General features: G+C 34.3%; 1 protein-coding gene across 6 annotated transcripts in view; it reads left to right on the forward strand.

Moving 5' to 3' along the window:
- The window catches only part of LOC114335223 (FH1/FH2 domain-containing protein 3), an 843862-nt gene that overhangs the window by 799177 nt on the left and 27130 nt on the right, over nucleotides 1–17555 (forward strand). For 5 of the 6 annotated variants that reach the window (XM_050661657.1, XM_050661656.1, XM_050661660.1 and 2 more), the window contains 3 exons: nucleotides 3567–3707; nucleotides 5529–6400; nucleotides 15694–16290. In XM_050661657.1, coding sequence (XP_050517614.1) covers nucleotides 3567–3707; nucleotides 5529–6400; nucleotides 15694–16290 — 1610 coding nt within the window. The remainder of the gene's footprint in view (nucleotides 1–3566; nucleotides 3708–5528; nucleotides 6401–15693; nucleotides 16291–17555) is intronic. The other variant, XM_050661658.1, reaches the window with a different exon arrangement.

Consider the following 17555-nt stretch of genomic DNA (forward strand, 5'->3'; position numbering starts at 1 on the left):
ATGATGGCATAATTTGTAAGCCGTGGAGGACGAGCGATAAAATTCAGTTTATTATTTCACTTTTTTTTCTTACCTTAATAACGAAATCCACCTTTCTTTTCAATTAGATCCTTTGGAAACACAAAAAATCTACATACCTATCCCTCTTTTACTAAAGTGATTAAAAATCTGGTTAAAACACATTATTATTTTTATTATACAGAATACAATAGTTCACAAAAGTTCCTAATCTTTGCTTGGTGAATATCAGTAAAGAACCATATTTCATAGAAATTTGCGACCAAATTATGATGATATTATTCAAAAAAACTATACTTAACCAGAAAAAGCAACAGAGGAAGCAACATTTCAACTTGATAGGAATTAAAAAGGCTTGAAATTGGGCAAATCCTGGCTTTGCATCCTTTGTTTACAAATAGTGTGTAATTGTGATAATTACATAATAACATAGTGTATTAGTGATAATAACTTGGCGAATGGATTTAGTGTCCGCAGTCATATAAACCCAAACAAACAAAATAGTGATAATAACAATATGACAGTACTAACGTCACACTTCCGCTGTCACCCCTAAAATCTCTTCGTATTTTTCTACATTTAAACTATTGGTCCAAGAGCTGTGAGACATTTTTAAGTAGGTATTTTAGGCAACCTGAAAATTTTTCAGGTGACTCTTCCATGATGGCCTAATACAAAAATGCCGGTCTGGCTGGAGGGTAGCGGTTATTTTCACCAAAAGTCCCCTCCAAAATTAAACAAAAGGGTAAAAATTGTTATTACAAAAAATATCATTGAAGTGACTTTAAAGTAAATTTAAATGTTCAAATATAAAGAAAATAAACAGGCCAGGTGATTTGAGGGCGATTTTAACTCTGCAAGATACTTGCATGAGCGCCCCAGGATTATTTTCAGGGGATGCATCTGAACTTCAGAAGATTTCATCTGAATCTGTACATACTGTTATAAAATATACAATATATACATGCATAGCTATGTACATTCCTTCCGGACAGGGAGGTGCAATTGGTATTTTGACAGGGTGTTTTTTAATATTAAAAATAAATATTCTAAAAAAGACAGGTTTCTTTTTTGGTGAAATTTTCCAACTGCCTGGTGATCAAACAAATTACGCGTGCATATAAATGAAAAGCGCTATAGGTAAGTAGCAGTGTGAGAAAGAGCGTATACCGATAGCTGTTTGCGTCCTCTGTTGTAGCTGAGCGAGTCCGTTTGCTCGAGAAAATCACGTGACCTGGCGATATCCATGTTGTTGTTCCTCGAAACGTTAGAGCAATTATTATATATTATAGTTTTTTAAGTAACTTTTTCTTAATTAAAGAAATATAATACGTACTATACAATAGATTTTGCAAATATGATAGAAAAAAACAAATTTATTATTATAAATATATAAGTAGAAAAGTATAAAATTACAAACTAAATTAACTCTGTGTCCGAATCTTGTACTTCTTCTTCAAACTCCTTATCTGAGCTCAAATATTCATGCTTTTCTTCTTCGTCAGACTCCCCTCGAGACTCAGATTCCTCTTCTACATGATCTGTAAATAGTTGTAATATGTATTTAGAATTAATTAAAAATTAATTAGTGATTAATTAGTTGAGTTGCTACGTATTCTCCGTCCTTTTATGCGGAGTCGAAGCCTGGACAATCACGGGCGCATCTGAAGAAAGACTTGCCGTTGTTGAGATGTGGAGTTATCGAATAATGTTAAATATATCATGGACACACGTAACAAACACGGAAACATTAAGAAAGATAAAAAAGGCAAAAGAAATACTCAACACTATGAAGTACTAAGCATTGGTTATATAAGTAAGAATACGTAGCAACTCAATCAATGAATAACTAATTAATTTTTCATTAATTCTAAATACAATTACAACTATTTACAGATCAGGTAGAATGGTAGAAGAATCTGAGTCTCGAGGTGAGTCTGACGAAGAAGAAGAGAATGTATATTTATTTTTAGCTCATTTTTCTTTCCTTTTCATAGTGTTGAGTATTTCTTTTGCCTTTATCATCTTTCTTAATGTTTCCGTGTTTGTTAAGTGTTGTGTCCATGATATTTTTTACATTATTCGATAACACCACATCTCAACAATGGCAAGTCTTTCTTCAGATGCGCCTGTGATTGTCCAGGCTTCGACTCCGTATAAAAGGACAGAGAATACGTAGCAACTCAATTAATTAATCACTGATTAATTTTTTACTAATTCTAAATACATATTACAATTATTTACAGATCATGTAGAAGAGGAATCTGAGTCTCGAGGGGAGTCTGACGAAGTAGAAGAGAATGAACATTTAAGCTCAGATGAGGAGTTTTAAGAAGAAGTACAAGATTCGGACACAGAATAAATTTAGTTTATAGTTTTATACTTTTCTACCTATATATTTATAATAAGAAATTTGTCTTTTTCTATCATATTTGCAAAATCTATTGTATGTATTGTACGTATTATTTTCCTTTAATTAAGAAAAATTACTTAAACCACTATAAAATATATAATAATTACTCTAACGTTTCGAGGCACAACAACATGGATATCGCCAGGTCACGTGATTTTCTTGAGCGAACGGACTCGCTCAGCTACAACAGAGGACGCAAACAGCTATCGGTATACGCTCTTTCTCACACTGCTGCTTGCCTATAGCGCGTTTCATTTATATGCACGCATAATTTGTTTCATCAAATGGCAATTGGAAAATTTCACCAAAAAAACCTGTCTTTTTTAGAATATTTATTTTTAAAATTAAAAAATAGCCTGTCAAAATAACAATTTCACCTCCCTGTCCGGAAGGAATGTACATATCTATTCATATATAGTTGTATATTTTATACTCGTTAATAGTATGTACAGATTCAAATGAAATCTTCTGAAGCTCAGATGCATCCCCTGAAAATAATCCTGGGGCGCCAATGCAAGTATCTTTTAGAGTTAAAATCGCCCTCAAATCGCCTGGCCTGTTTATTTTCTTTATTTTTGAATATTTAAATTTACTTTCAAGTCATATCAATGATATTTTTTGTAAAAACAATGTTTACCCTTTTTTTAACTTTGGTGGGGATTTTTGGGGAAAATAACCGCTAGCCTCCAGCCAGACCGGCATTTTTGTATTAGGCTATCATAGTTCACCTGCTATCATAGAAGAGTCACCTGAAAATTTTTCAGGTTGCCTAAAATACCTACTCAAAAATGTCTCACAGCTCTTATACTATATATTTATGTATTATATCGGACATTTTCTACCATATAGAGTATCCATAGCAAATTTCTAATAGGTGTATTGATACATTAGCACAAAATTAATAGCAAAATTTTAATTAATCTCTGGTTTTTGTAACACTCATAAAACATACACATAAGATCGTCCCCCGCAGCGCCAGAGTGTACCACGTGACCTATAATCATAGATAATGCTCTCAGCGGGAGCGTAATACAAACGCTAAGAGGTACAAATCTACAATAATCATTCTATCTTATTAGCAAACTGTTTTGAATCGCAATAATTTTTTGTTTAAAGTGTGTTTTGCTTTGCTTAGCCTTCGAAGCTGGCGTAACTCCTGCTTTAAAAAGGCGCCGAGAAAGAGCAGAGCGGCAAAGAAGCTTCATGAAAGAGCAGGAATCGGCAGGGTTCTTTCGAAACTGTCTTCTTCATGAAGGAAAGAACGAAAACGAAAACGGTAGGTGCTTTGCTATTAATACTAATCATTGCTTTACCAGTACTAAGAAAAAATATGTTTCCTGATTTAATAATATTCTACTGGTTAAACTAGTTGATCAAAAAAAGTCAACTCACTTTCATCATCAAGAATCATGCACATAGCATCCATTGTAACAAACTGTAATGTAAAATAATAAATAGAATAATATTACTTAGTATTTGTAACAATTTGAATAACAATGGAACGGTGAACATAAATGGAATGTTCATAAATCCTATTTTGGATTCTACGCTTGGTTTGGCCTGTGTAAGATCGGGAGCAGTCTGCACAATGAATTTCATAAACTCCTTGTTGCTCGTTTGGAATGTTGTCATTGATTGATCGGACAAGAGAAGATGAATGTTTTGTTTTGGGGGTAAATGTTGTCTTAATTCCTGTTGATTTGAGAATTTTGTCGTTTTTTTCAGTAACACCTTTGATGTAAGGAAGAAAAGCTTTCATATGATGAGGGTGTGAGTATTTGGGTTGAGAATGAGCGGGAGATTGAAGCCTGTGGATACTCCTATTTATGTGATTTTCGTGGTAGCTATTTTGAATGAGGGCTTTTTTAATTAAGAGAGCTTAGTGAATCTACTTGCATCATCGTAAAGGCGTATTGATCTGGAGACAAGGGTATCAATGACTGAAATAATTTTTGAAGGTAGTTGATGAGAGTTGTCATGCAAGTAGCTGTTTTATGGCTGAGTTTTCGGTAAACTGAGTGATGAAAACCTTGGTATCGGTTTTTCTTTATGAGAATGTCGAGAAACGGTAGGGATGAATCAATTTCCATCTCATGCTGAGCTGGATACTAGGAAATATTATATACCATTCAGATGGGTTTCAAAACATACCAAAGCATCCTTGCCGTGGGGCCAAATGACGAATGTATTGTCAACATATCGTAGCCAACATGTGAGGTTGATCATTGATGTGGATAGTGCTTGACTCTCGAAATCTTCCATAAATATATTGGAAATTAGTGGGGAGACTGGAGAACACATTGGGGCCCCATTTATTTGTCTATAGAATCGATTTTGAAACATGAAACACGTGTTGGCTATACAATGTTTGATGAGAGACAAGTGGTCTTGCTGGATACTATATTTAGTTTTCTGAATGTTTAGGATTTCGTCTGTACGAAGTTTGTGTAAAAATTTAAATGTCAAAAGTTACTACAATGTCTGAGAGTGAGTTAGGGCATTATTTTAGAAGTTCTATAAAATAAAAAGAATTTATGACGCAATAATTTTTGGTGAGAGGTTTTAGAGTTTTGTCCAAGTATTTTGCCCATGGTTTAGGTAAGGTAGTTGTCTACGCTAACAATGGGATGTAAATAGTAGCAGATTAAACCAATATCTGTATGTCATTGGTAAAAACCGAGAACTTACGACGTCCAATTGCTTCTTTTATAACCTTACCTATCTACAATTACACTGTTGTTCGTATGTGTAGTGAGAAGGATTGCATCATCATTTAAGTAAAGTCATCACATTATTTTTAATATTTTTCAGTGTTTCTAGATCTAGATTGGCCCAATTTGATGGCATGATCATTTAAAAAGATGGCATCATCATTTAAGTAGTCATAACATTGTTTTTAATATTTTTCAGTGTTTCTAGATCTCGATTGGCTCAATTTGACGATCTCTTTAAATAATATCGCTTTAAGAACAATTAAATCTGATAAACTCTTCAGCAATTCATACATGTTTTTAAAAATTGTGGAATTCTCTCCACCTAGCAACTATTTAAAAAAACACCTTTCTTTAACTCTTTTTAAATTATTTGTATGTTGTAGGAAACTATCCATTCCAACAGAGAATTTCAAATGGAAACTCAATCATGCGCAACTCGAGCCGCAAAGACCTAACGCCCTTGATGAACGCCGTCAACAAGCTCGATTCCGAAGAAAAACAACCCTGGATCTACTCGATGATCCAAAACCAAGAAAACCTCGAAGATGCTGAAAACGCGAACGACAACGACCGAAACGTCTTACTACAACTGAAACGCGAGAATACCGTAAAAGATATCACCCAGAAGCTGGCCAATCAAAACATACTACACAGTCCTTCCGAAGAGAATAAAATAAATCGAATAGGAGATATGTCTGGGTTGATATCGAAAGCTAAGGAAGGACTGGCCAAATCGAAGTCTAAGGCTGATGTGTTGAAGACTCCCAGTGGTGAAAACGTTCCTAAAACCGAGATTAAGAAGTCCGAGAACGAACTAAGGTGGGAAGAACTGATTGCTAGCCTTAATCGATCCCTGAACTTATGTGATATGGACTTCACCGACCTAGGAAGCGACGACGAAGTAGATATACTAGCTCCAGTAGCTGTAACCAACGGAATACCTCCTCCACCTCCACCTCTTAAAGACATGTGCAGCGCGCCACCTCCTCCACCTAGACTCGTACCACCTGCGCCAGCTGCACCAGCTCCTCCGATGTTTAACCTCCAAAGACAAAATAAAACCTCGGAAACAAAGATACCCATCAAGAAGAACAAGAAAACTGTTAAGCTGTTTTGGAAGGAAGTTAGAGATGATGCCATCAGTCATCTGAAACTCAAGACGGGATTCATTTGGGATGAGCTGTCTCCGGTTACTGTGGATACCCAAAAGTTGGAGCATCTGTTTGAGTCGAGGGCGAAGGACCTTATTACTAAGGTGAGAGTTTTTTTTTCATGTTTATTTTAATAAAATAGGATGGTTTTAACATGTAACTGATAATGATCTTAATTACTGTAGCATCAAGGAAATTAATATGTTTTAAGATTAAATCGAATTAACTTATCAATAAGAATAATATTGTTAACACAACACCAAAAGACTACGTGCACCTTAGAGTTATAACATACTTCTTCTTTAAGTGCCATCTCCGCGACGGAGGTCGGCAATCATCATGTCTATTCGGACTTTGGAGACGGCTGCTCTGAAAAGTTCGTTTGATGTACATCCGTACCATTCTCTCAGGTTGCGCAGCCATGACATTATACAGTGAGGACATTTGAGTTGGAATAAATTCATTTTCTCGAGTATGGGTGACTCTGGAGATAAATCACGAAAGTCGATTTTTATTTTTAAATTATAATTTTTTGGCATATATACCATACTAGTAATGTCATCCGAATGTGCGTGATTAAGTAATCGATGATTTTTTTAAATGAGAATAGGGGTCGTGTGATAGCTCATTCAAAAGGTTATTCAATTCTCTATTTACTAATACAAACATTAACATAATTATTTATACAGGGTGCCCAACAACAATTTTTTTGAATTAAATTAATTGAGACCAAAAGAAGAATATAAATATATAATTTGTTTAATTCGAAATACATTTTACTGTTGTCCGAAAACAGAAAAAAATAAAAATGATGTTGGGTGTCCGTAATTTGAGGAAAATTTTCAAATGTTTTTTTTTAGTTAGAAGGGTGTAAATACAGATTATAACATAATTTTTAATTCCAAACAACTTTTTTTAATAACAATTTTCAATATTGTGAAATATAAAGGCATTTTACTCTTGAGCGAAATTCATATTTTTTGACATACCTCGTATACTATTAATAAAATTTGATGATTGCGTCATAGGTTTTAGACTATGCAGAGTACTTTATAAAGAATGACTTTTTTTCATAAAATTGATATTAAAAAAGTTTACCATATGGTTCCAAGTTACGCAGACACACTGTATATGCCAAAAAATTATAATTTAAAAATAAAAATCGACCTGATTAGGGATTTATCTCCAGAGTCGACTATTCCCGAGAAAATGAATTTATTCCAACTCAAACGTCCTCACTGTGTGTCTACCTATGCTTTTTTCCTTGAATCTTTCCCTGCATAATCAGTTGGAGTAAGTTGTATCCCTCTGCACGTGTAATATGTCCGAAATATTCTAATTTTCTTGTTTTGCTTGTATTTTTGAAGATTTCCATTTCTTTATTCATTTTGTTCAAAAATGATAAATGTTCTGCTCACGATATTTTCAGAATTCTTCTATACACCCACAACTCGAATTATCAGACACCATTATCAGCATATCGTATGTTGTTGATCAATACTCTATTCACTTTGATTCCCATCTCTGCATTGCCAAAGACTTTTGAAATATAGCTTCCGAATAAATGTTAAATAAAAGAGGGGAAAGTACAGGTCCCTGTCGAACACCCCTTATATATGTATGGGTTTGGATATAGAATTGTTTATTTTTAATTGTGCCGTTTGATACCAGTACAAGTTTTCAATGTTATGTTTTCAATCTTATGTCTTTTTGGTCTATATCCAGTTTCTTAAGGATCTGCATTAACTTGTGGTGTTGGGCAGGATCAAACGCTTTTTCGTAATCTAAAAAGCATAGGAACACACACATCTCTCTTTCACACACACAATACTTCGGGAGCACCGGTAATTTATTTAACAGACTTTCACAAATTATCACATACACTGCGGTGCAAAAAAATCGATCCACTAAAAATTTGGTCATTTTTGATGTTTCGAATATCCTAAACCTGTTGTCCGATTTAAGTGATTTTTTACCACGTTATAGCATTATTCATTGACAATATCGCTGTAATAATATTATTACTAGACAGTCAAACTGTCATTGTATACCGGGTGTACGAATCAAACTGTGTTTTTTTCTCAAAGTTCGCATCACCCTGTGGATTATTCTAGTAATTATAAAGTACTGAAATTAAAACCCAGCTATAGCCTCAGGTTTTCTTAACATTTTGTCTTTCGATTCATTCGCTTATGTTGGATAATAAAAAAGTTAGGTACTTTAACAACTGGCCATGTTCGTCATCAGTACAGGGTATTTCTAAATAAGTGCTACAAACTTTAAGGGGTAATTTTACATGAGAACTGACGATTTATTTATTGCTTTAAAACCAGTTAAGATATGCAAATCAAATTTGGTGGCTTTTAAGACGTAGTTATTGCACATTTTTTGACATAGAATTAAGAATTTAATATTCAACATTAGCGCGCAAACGGGTTATATGACCCGTACGCACGCCAATGGTGAATATACAATTTTTAATTGTATGTTAAAAAATGTGTAATAATTATGTCTTAAACCCCACCAAATTTCATTTGCATATCTTAACTGGTTTTAAAGCAATAAATAAATCGTCAGTTTGTAAAAAAAATTGAACATCCCGTATCTCGGAAACGAAGCGTTTGCTGACATATGATTATAAAGCAAATTGTCATTATTTTCTCATTTAAAATTACCCCTTAAAGTTTGTCGCACTTATTTAGAAAACACACTGTACTGATGACGAACATGGCCAGTTGTTAAAGTACCTAACTTTTTTATTATCCAACATAAGCGAATGAATCGAAAGACAAAATGTTAAGAAAACCTGAGGCTAAAGTTTTAATTTTAGTATTTTATAAATGATAGAATAATCCACAGGGTGATGTGAACTTTGAGAAAAAAACACAGTTTGATTCGTACACCCAGTATACAATGACAGTTTGACTGTCTAGCAACAATATTATTACAGCGTTATTGTCAATGAATAAGGCTATAACGTGGTAAAAAATCGCTTAAATTGGACAACAGGTTTAGGAAATTCGAAACATCAAAAATGACAAAATTTTTAGTGGATCGATTTTTTTGCACGGTAGTGTATATACAGGGTGTCCAGAAACTCTACCGACAAGCGAAGACAGGAGATTCCTCAGATAATTTTAAGACAATTTAACCAAATCACCTAGTCCGAAAATGCTTCCTAAGGGAGCTAGAGCTCTTTGAAGATGGCACCATGTAATTAGTTTTTCTTAAATACTTCCAGAACGCTTCTATTTAGCAACACGAAAATTTGTATACGTATTTACTTTCCTGAAATGAATCGATTCCATCTATTGCGAATTTCTAGTACCGGTTATAGGCGTCCGTTTTGGGTGTGGCAACGGATATTTTTTAGCATAACTTTTTTGTCTTCAACTTTTAAGCATTTTTGATACTGGATTATTAAATTGTGAGGTATTCTAGTACTAAAAGGTACTCTTACTTTAAGTCGGTGGGATACACCGTTTTCTAGAAAAATCGATTTGAAAGTTTTTAGTTTTGGGAATTTGAAAAAAAAAGTTAAAAAAAATTAAAAATAAACCGATGTATTTTACCAACTTAAAGCAAGAGTAACTTTTAGTACTCGAATATTTCATAATTGAATAATCTAGTGTCAAAAATACTTAAAAATTAAAGACAATAAAGTTATGCTATAAAATAACTGTTGACCTACCCAAAACGGACGCCTACGACCGGTACTAGAAATTCGCTATTAATGAAATCGATTAATCTCTGGAATATAAATAAATGTACCAGTTTTCATCTTTCTAAATAGTTTTTTTAATCTTTTTTTTTTAATTCAAGGAACGAAAAATTTTCAAATCGATTTTCTAGAAAACGGTGTATTCTATCAACTTAAACTAAAAGTACCTTTTATTACTAGAATAACTCACAATTTAATAATTCAGAGTCAAAAATGCTTAAAAATTAAAGATAAAAAAGTTAGGCGATAAAATAACCGTTGCCCTACCAAAAACGGACGCCTATGACCTGTACTAGAAATTCGCAATGGATGGAATCGATTGATTTCTGGAAAGTAAATACGTATACCAATTTTCGTTTTTCTAAATAGAAGCGTTCTGGAGGTATTTATGAATAACTAATTACATGACGCCATCTTCAAAGAGCTCTAGCTCCCTTAAGAAGCATTTTCGGACTAGGTGAATTGGGTTAAATTGTCTTAAAATTATCTGAGGAATCTCCTGTCTTCGTTTGTCGCTAGAGTTTCTGGACACCCTGTATAATTAATAAATAAATTCTATGTGCACTTTAATATATTTTTTTTATTTTATTTGGTGATCTTCACTACGCATGCGCGGGTTTTCAGGAGGTGAGTGTTTTAAGATCTTGGTGATGGACCCCCTATTTCTATTGCATTGTGCCTTCCTGCAACCTCAACAACACGTAGTATTACGCTAGTTACTCTATTTTATACTTTATTTTATATAGGCCTGGATCCCGCGTATGAAAAAAAAGTTTATTAATAGCAAGCTGAAAATTTGTTAATAGCTTAAGAGTGTCTAGTCGGATAAACTTTGATATATGGGAACACTGGAACAGGGGCAGTTTTAATTGTGGAACAGGTTAAAAATTTGGAACAGTCAGACCACGAAAACGCCACATTTATTTTGTCCGACAGAACAGACTTAAACTCTCCGAACAGAGATTAAACTCTCATGCAAAAATCAGAGTGCTATTTATCACCTGTCATAATTCCTGTCATTTGACATATTCTACATGTTCCACTCATTAAAACGCCCATTTGGTGATAAATAGCAGTCTGATTTTTGCATGAGAGTTTAATCTCTGTTCGGAGAGTTTAAGTCTGTTCTGTCGGACAAAATACATGTGCCGTTTTCGTGGTCTGACCGTTCCAAATTTTTAACCTGTTCCACAATTAAAACTTCTCCTGTTCCAGTGTTCCCATATATCAAAGTTTGTCCGACTAGACACCCTTAAGCTATTAACAAATTTTCAGCTTGCTATTAATCAACTTTTTTTTCATACGCGGGATCCAGACCTAATAGGAATGCAAATATTTCTAGCAAAACATGTACTTCTTCTGCTTAATGCAAAATATGACAACCATTTTAAAAATGGGTTTTTAAGAGTTCCTTTTGTTTTTGTTAAATATATTGTAGTTAGATTAGTAATAAATGTAAATTTGTAATCAAAATAGTCGAAGTTCTTAAGTAATGCATGCAGTTAATGATATGTAAGTTAGAAACACACAACAACCAGAACAACGACGGATTATAGCAGTCTTCTTTTCAGTGGCGCACCTAGAATTTCCCTCTAGGGGGGAGTTGGCTTGGCACCGAAATTTTTGAAGTGAAAACTTCTTTAGGCACGTTGTGCACTTTCTTTGGATAGCGAAAAAAGCATTGAATTCGCGACCGTCATCGCGATCCTCATCGCGACCGTCATTGCGACCGTCATTGCGACCGTCATCGCTCATGCTATATATTATGTGTATGTTTATATACATTGTGTAGACGTATTTAAATTTATAATAAATGTAAAACCTATTTTACGATGGGGAAAAAAGATTAATTTCGCGACCATCATACGACCGTCATCTCTACGGCGAAATAAATTTTGTAGGTACATATATATATTTTATGTGTATGTATATATAAATTGTGTAGAAGTATTAAAATTTAAAATAAATGTGAAACCTATTTTTGGATGGTGAAAAAGGATTTATTTCGCGACCGTCATCGCGACCGTCATCTCTTCGGCGAAATAAATATTTTGTACGTATATGTATTGAAGTTAAAACTTCTTTAGGGACGTTGTGCACTTTTTGGATGGGAAAAAGTATTAAATTGGCGACCGCCGTTGCGACCGTCATCGCCTCGAAGAAATAAATTTTTGAAGTGAAAACTTCTTAAGGGTCGTTGTGCACTTTTTGGATGGGGAAAAAGTATTAAATTAGCGACCGTCATCGTTTCGACGAAATAATTTTTTGAAGTGAAAATTTCTTTAGGGACGTTGTGCACTTTTTAGATAGGGAAAAAGTATTGAATTAGCGAACCTCATCGCGACCGTCATCGCTTCGGCAAAATAAATTTTTAAAGTAAAAACTTCTTTTGCGGACGTTGTGCACTTTTTAGATGGGGAAGAAGTATTGAATTAGCGACCGTCATCGCTTCGGCGAAATAAATTTTTGAAGTGAAAACTTCTTTAGGGACGTTGTGCACTTTTTGGATGGGGAAATATTATTAAATTTGAATGGGGAGAAAGTAATAAATAAGCGACCGTCATCGCTTCGACGAAATAAACATTTGAAGTGAAAACTTCTTTAGAGACGTTGTGCTCTTTTTGGATGGAAAAAAGTATTAAATTATCGACCGTCATCACGACCGTCATCGCTTCGATGAAATAAATTTGTAAAGTGAAAACTTCTTGAGGGACGTTGTGCACTTTTTGGATGGGGGAAAAGTATTGAATTAGAGACCGTCATCGCTTCGACGAAATAAATATTTGAAGTGAAACTTCTTTAGGGACGTTGTGCACTTTTTCGATGGAAAAAAGTATGAAATTAGCGATCGTCGTCGTTTCGATGAAATCAATTTTTGAAGTGGAAACTTCTTGAGGGACGTTGTGCACTTTTTGGATGGGGAAAAATATTAAATTAGCGAACCTTCATCGCTTCGACGAAATAAATGTTTGAAGTCAAAAATTTCTTTAGGGACGTTGTGCACTTTTTGGATGGGGATAAATTACTAAATTAGGGACCGTCATCGCTTCGACGAAATAAATATTTGAAGTGAAACTTCTTTAGGGACGTTGTGCACATTTTGGATGGGCGAAAAGTATTGAATTAGGGACTGTCATCCATCGCTTCGACGAAATAAATATTTGAAGTGAAACTTTTTTAGGGACGTTGTGCACTTTTTCGCTGGAAAAAGTATTAAATTAGCGACCGTCATCGCTTCGATGAAATCAATTTTAGAAGTGGAAAGTTCTTGAGGGACGTTGTGCACTTTTTGGATGGGGAAAATATTATATTAGCGAACCGTCATCGCTTCGACGAAATAAATTTTTGAAATGAAAACTTCTTGAGGGACGTTGTGCACTTTTTGGATGGGGGAAGAGTATTGAATTAGAGACCGTCATCGCTTCGACGAAATAAATATTTGAAGTGAAACTTATTTAGGGACGTTGTGCACTATTTCGATGTAAAAAATAATAAATTAGCAACTATCATCGCTTCGACGAAATAAATATTTGAAGTGAAAACTTCTTGAGGGACGTTGTGCACTTTTTGGATGGGGAAAATTATTAAATTAGCGACCGCTATCGCTTCGACGAAATAAATTTTTGAATTGAAAATTTCTTTATGGTCATCACTTCGCTGAAATCAATTTTGTACATATATAAATTATGTGTATGTATACATAAATAGCATAGGGCATACGCATCGCGCATATCGTATATGATATAGGTACAGCACTTCTTTTAGGATGGGGTAAAAGCATTGAGCTCGTAATGTATATACCATAAGAAGTTTTCACTTCTGTCGGCTCTCCCACGAGTGCCTTCAATTTTTTTTTTTGTATCTATTGTTTGTGAAAGACAAGTTACATTTTCCTACTATTCTTTATATATTTTTTATATGCCCTGGGAGGGGTTTTATCCCCAAAAACCCCACCCCTCTGGGTGCGCCACTCATCAACGGAGGTTGGAGAACACATTTGTGAAAGTTTCTCTATTCTTAAAAATGTCGAATAATTCTTGTCCATGTATGTTTATCCAGTTCCGAATATTTTGCACCCATGCCAATTTCGCTTAACCAATTCCCTTTTTCCCATCTATTCTACCTTGCATGATGACTTCAAATGGACTGTATTTTTCATTTCGAAGTATGTGGTCGAAGGTATGTGGTCTTGTGTACTTTTATTGTTTTGAACAATGTTTTGTCCCGACATATCCTTTTTAGACTTCCTCCTTGCAGTGACTCTAGCCGTCTATGGAATTTTTAACATTCTACGATATATCCAAAATTCAAAGGCTTCGATCTGCTTAACTGTTTGTGCTTTCAACGTCCATATTTCTACTCCACTTCTGGGCTAGACCTAACATTCAATAAATCTCAGTCCCAGTGCAGATTTCCATTACAAAAATAGCCTAAATTTTAACAACGCTGACCTTGCCATTTTTTTTCGTACCCTGATTTAATCTGGATGCAATTCAGAGTTGATGTAGCCTCCCAGATATTTAAATTTTTGTCCAGTTGCTCTCTACTTGCTGTCCACACAGGCTTAGTTCATTATTTGTAAAACCCTTCGATAGTATTATAAACTTGGTCTTAGCAATGGTCTTGCGGAATAACATAAAAAACTCTTAAAAATCCAATTTGATAAATATTGAATATTGAACATGAGCGCAACACTTGCATGTATATGGAACACAGCATGATAGTGATGCTGAAATATCCGCAACCTCAGTGCTATTATCCTTATTTTAAAATAGCATGATGTATGCAGGTTTGCAGATACTTATGCCCAAGTAGATGCAACCACTTTCTATTTGCAACTATTTTTATTCCCTTTTCTAAACCTGTATATTTTTAAATTTATTTTTAGATGTTTAAATAGAAACATAAAGCAAAAATAGCAGGGATCTTGACCTCCATTAGGCATACTTATAAGTCACAGGCTTATCCCTTTCAAATCCAAAAGCATTATCAACTCCATCTTAAGCAAAACCATGCAAGATATAATTGACAAATTTAACTGAAAGAGTCATTTATAGATCGTCATGTAGAGATTATAACATATTATTAAGGATAGAACAAAAAAAAAACCTTTTCCCAGATAATGAACAATTAACAATTTGTTTAACAATTTATAAGAAATTTATAACAATTTTGCAATCAATCAGTTGATGGATTATCCTTTTAAACAAGAAATGTTTAAGTTTTTACTAAACAATTTTTACATTTTCCAATAATAGGATTATTTTTAATCTATTTAAATACCCAATTTAAGTTGCAATCACAAATTTCACTTATTCTGAATTTCCATTTTTTCACCATTTTAACTTTTTAGAATAATGTTAATTTCGTACTTATGACACTTGTCCAGTTGGATGGGCACTCGCAACATAACCAATCCTTTATAATGTTGTGTTTATAAATTCTAATATAAATTGGATTGCCTTATGTCCGAAGTTCTGATCAACGATATGAAATAATTCAAAGTGTTGGAATTTTATTGGTAGTTTCAAAATAAATAAAGATAAGGAGGTGATGAACTCTCGCATATTTTTGTTTTATTAGATTTTATACCTTTTACAATTTATGTTTTAATGAGTATTTTGGTGTATAAAATCCTATTTATAAATAAAAAATAACGAAATTATTAAATTTTAGAAACAACAAGAAATGAACAAAAACAAAGAGATCATAGTTCTGGACCCCAAACGCTCCAACGCCATCAACATCGGCATGACCAAGCTCCCCCCACCACGTTCCATCAAAACCGCCATCTTAAAAATGGACGCCACCATCATGAACCGCGAAGGCATCGAGAAACTCCTCACCATGTTACCAACGGAAGAAGAGAGAACCAAGATCCAGGAAGCCCAAGCTGCCAATCCCGACATACCTCTAGGTAGTGCTGAGCAGTTCCTCTTAACCTTAGCCTCTATTTCTGAGCTTCCAGCTCGTCTGAAGCTGTGGGCTTTCAAACTGGATTTTGAGAACTCAGAACGGGAGATCGCTGAGCCTCTTATGGATCTCAAGCAGGGCTTCGAAGTTCTGCGTGTAAATAAAACTTTTAGGGGCATTCTGAGTACGTTGCTTTCTGTGGGGAATTTTCTGAACGGGAACGAAGTGAGGGGTTTTCAAATTGAGTATCTAGCCAAAGTACCTGAAGTGAAAGATACGGTTCACAAGCATTCGTTGTTGCACCACCTTTGCCATATTGTCATGGAGAAGTTTCCAGATGCTACCGATTTGTATTCTGAGGTAAGCTTTATTTAAAAATCCACACGGAAAAAGTTTTCCTGTAGTTGGCTGTATACCATGTAATACAAAAAACAATAAAATCCTTTATAAAAGGTATATATTTAAAATCCCTAAAATGGGCTACATCACAAAACTAGTTTTCGATTGGTTGACCAATCATCATCAGTACTTACCTAAAATGAATATAACCTGGTAAAATAATAACCTGGTAAAATAAGATTTTGAAATTTTGACTATTATTACGAAAAGTTGTAGGTTATACTCACGTGAAATTTACATGCTAACCACCAAGATACATTTTTACAAATATATGTGGGTCATAGCCCTTTACAAGTGATCCGTCAAGAGAACATGGGTTAAAAATGCTAACTTAAGCATGGATGTTAGAAATATTTCTTTAATACGCCCAAGGTAACATCTGAGCTGTGGTTGGACTTGTTCACATTCAGGAGTCTCCATCTATTTCATTGTCACTTGCTGCCATTCTGTGTCTATGTGAACAAGTCCAACCATAGCTCAGATGTTACCTTGGGCGTATTAACGAAATATTTCTAACATCCATGCTTAAGTTAGCATTTTTAACCCATGTTTCCTTGACGGATCACTTGTAAAGGGCTATGACCCACATATTTTTGTAAAAATATATCTTGGTGGTTTCAAAGTTTCAAAAACTTTGCATTATTTTACCAGGTTATGTTTATTTTAGGTAAGCACTGATGATGATTGATCAACCAATCGAAAACTAGTTCTGTGATGTAGCCCTTTTTAGGGATTTTAAATATATACCTTTTATAAAGGATTTTATTGTTTTTTTAAGCTTTATTTGTTATAAATGTCCTTTATAAAGCCGGGTACACACATGCCTGTAAAATGGGAAAGTAATTTGCATACCAGTGACTGGCATAAGTCAGTAACTGGTATGCACAAAATACATTTGCCAGTAATTGGCATTTACTATCTAGGCAAAAACAGCAGGGGTAGATATTACACATACCAGTAATCAGGCTGATTTCCACGTGAAAACTACTAATAAGTCATTTTTTAAAGTTTTTGAGTTTTTAAAACAAAACTGGAAAGTAATCGGAGTGAATGAAACAAAAAGTTAAAAAAATTATAACTTCAAAAACTACTGGCATACCAGTAGCTGTCACGTTCGTTCACACATGCCTGCGTACTTTACGCGCATGCGTATTGCATCAAACAACACGCTACTGGCACGAAAAATCAACTTGCTTGCAATTGGCTAGTATGTCAGAAACTGGCAT

This window comes from Diabrotica virgifera, chromosome 9 (genome assembly GCF_917563875.1).
Source record: "Diabrotica virgifera virgifera chromosome 9, PGI_DIABVI_V3a".
Taxonomy (NCBI): Eukaryota; Metazoa; Arthropoda; class Insecta; order Coleoptera; family Chrysomelidae; genus Diabrotica; species Diabrotica virgifera.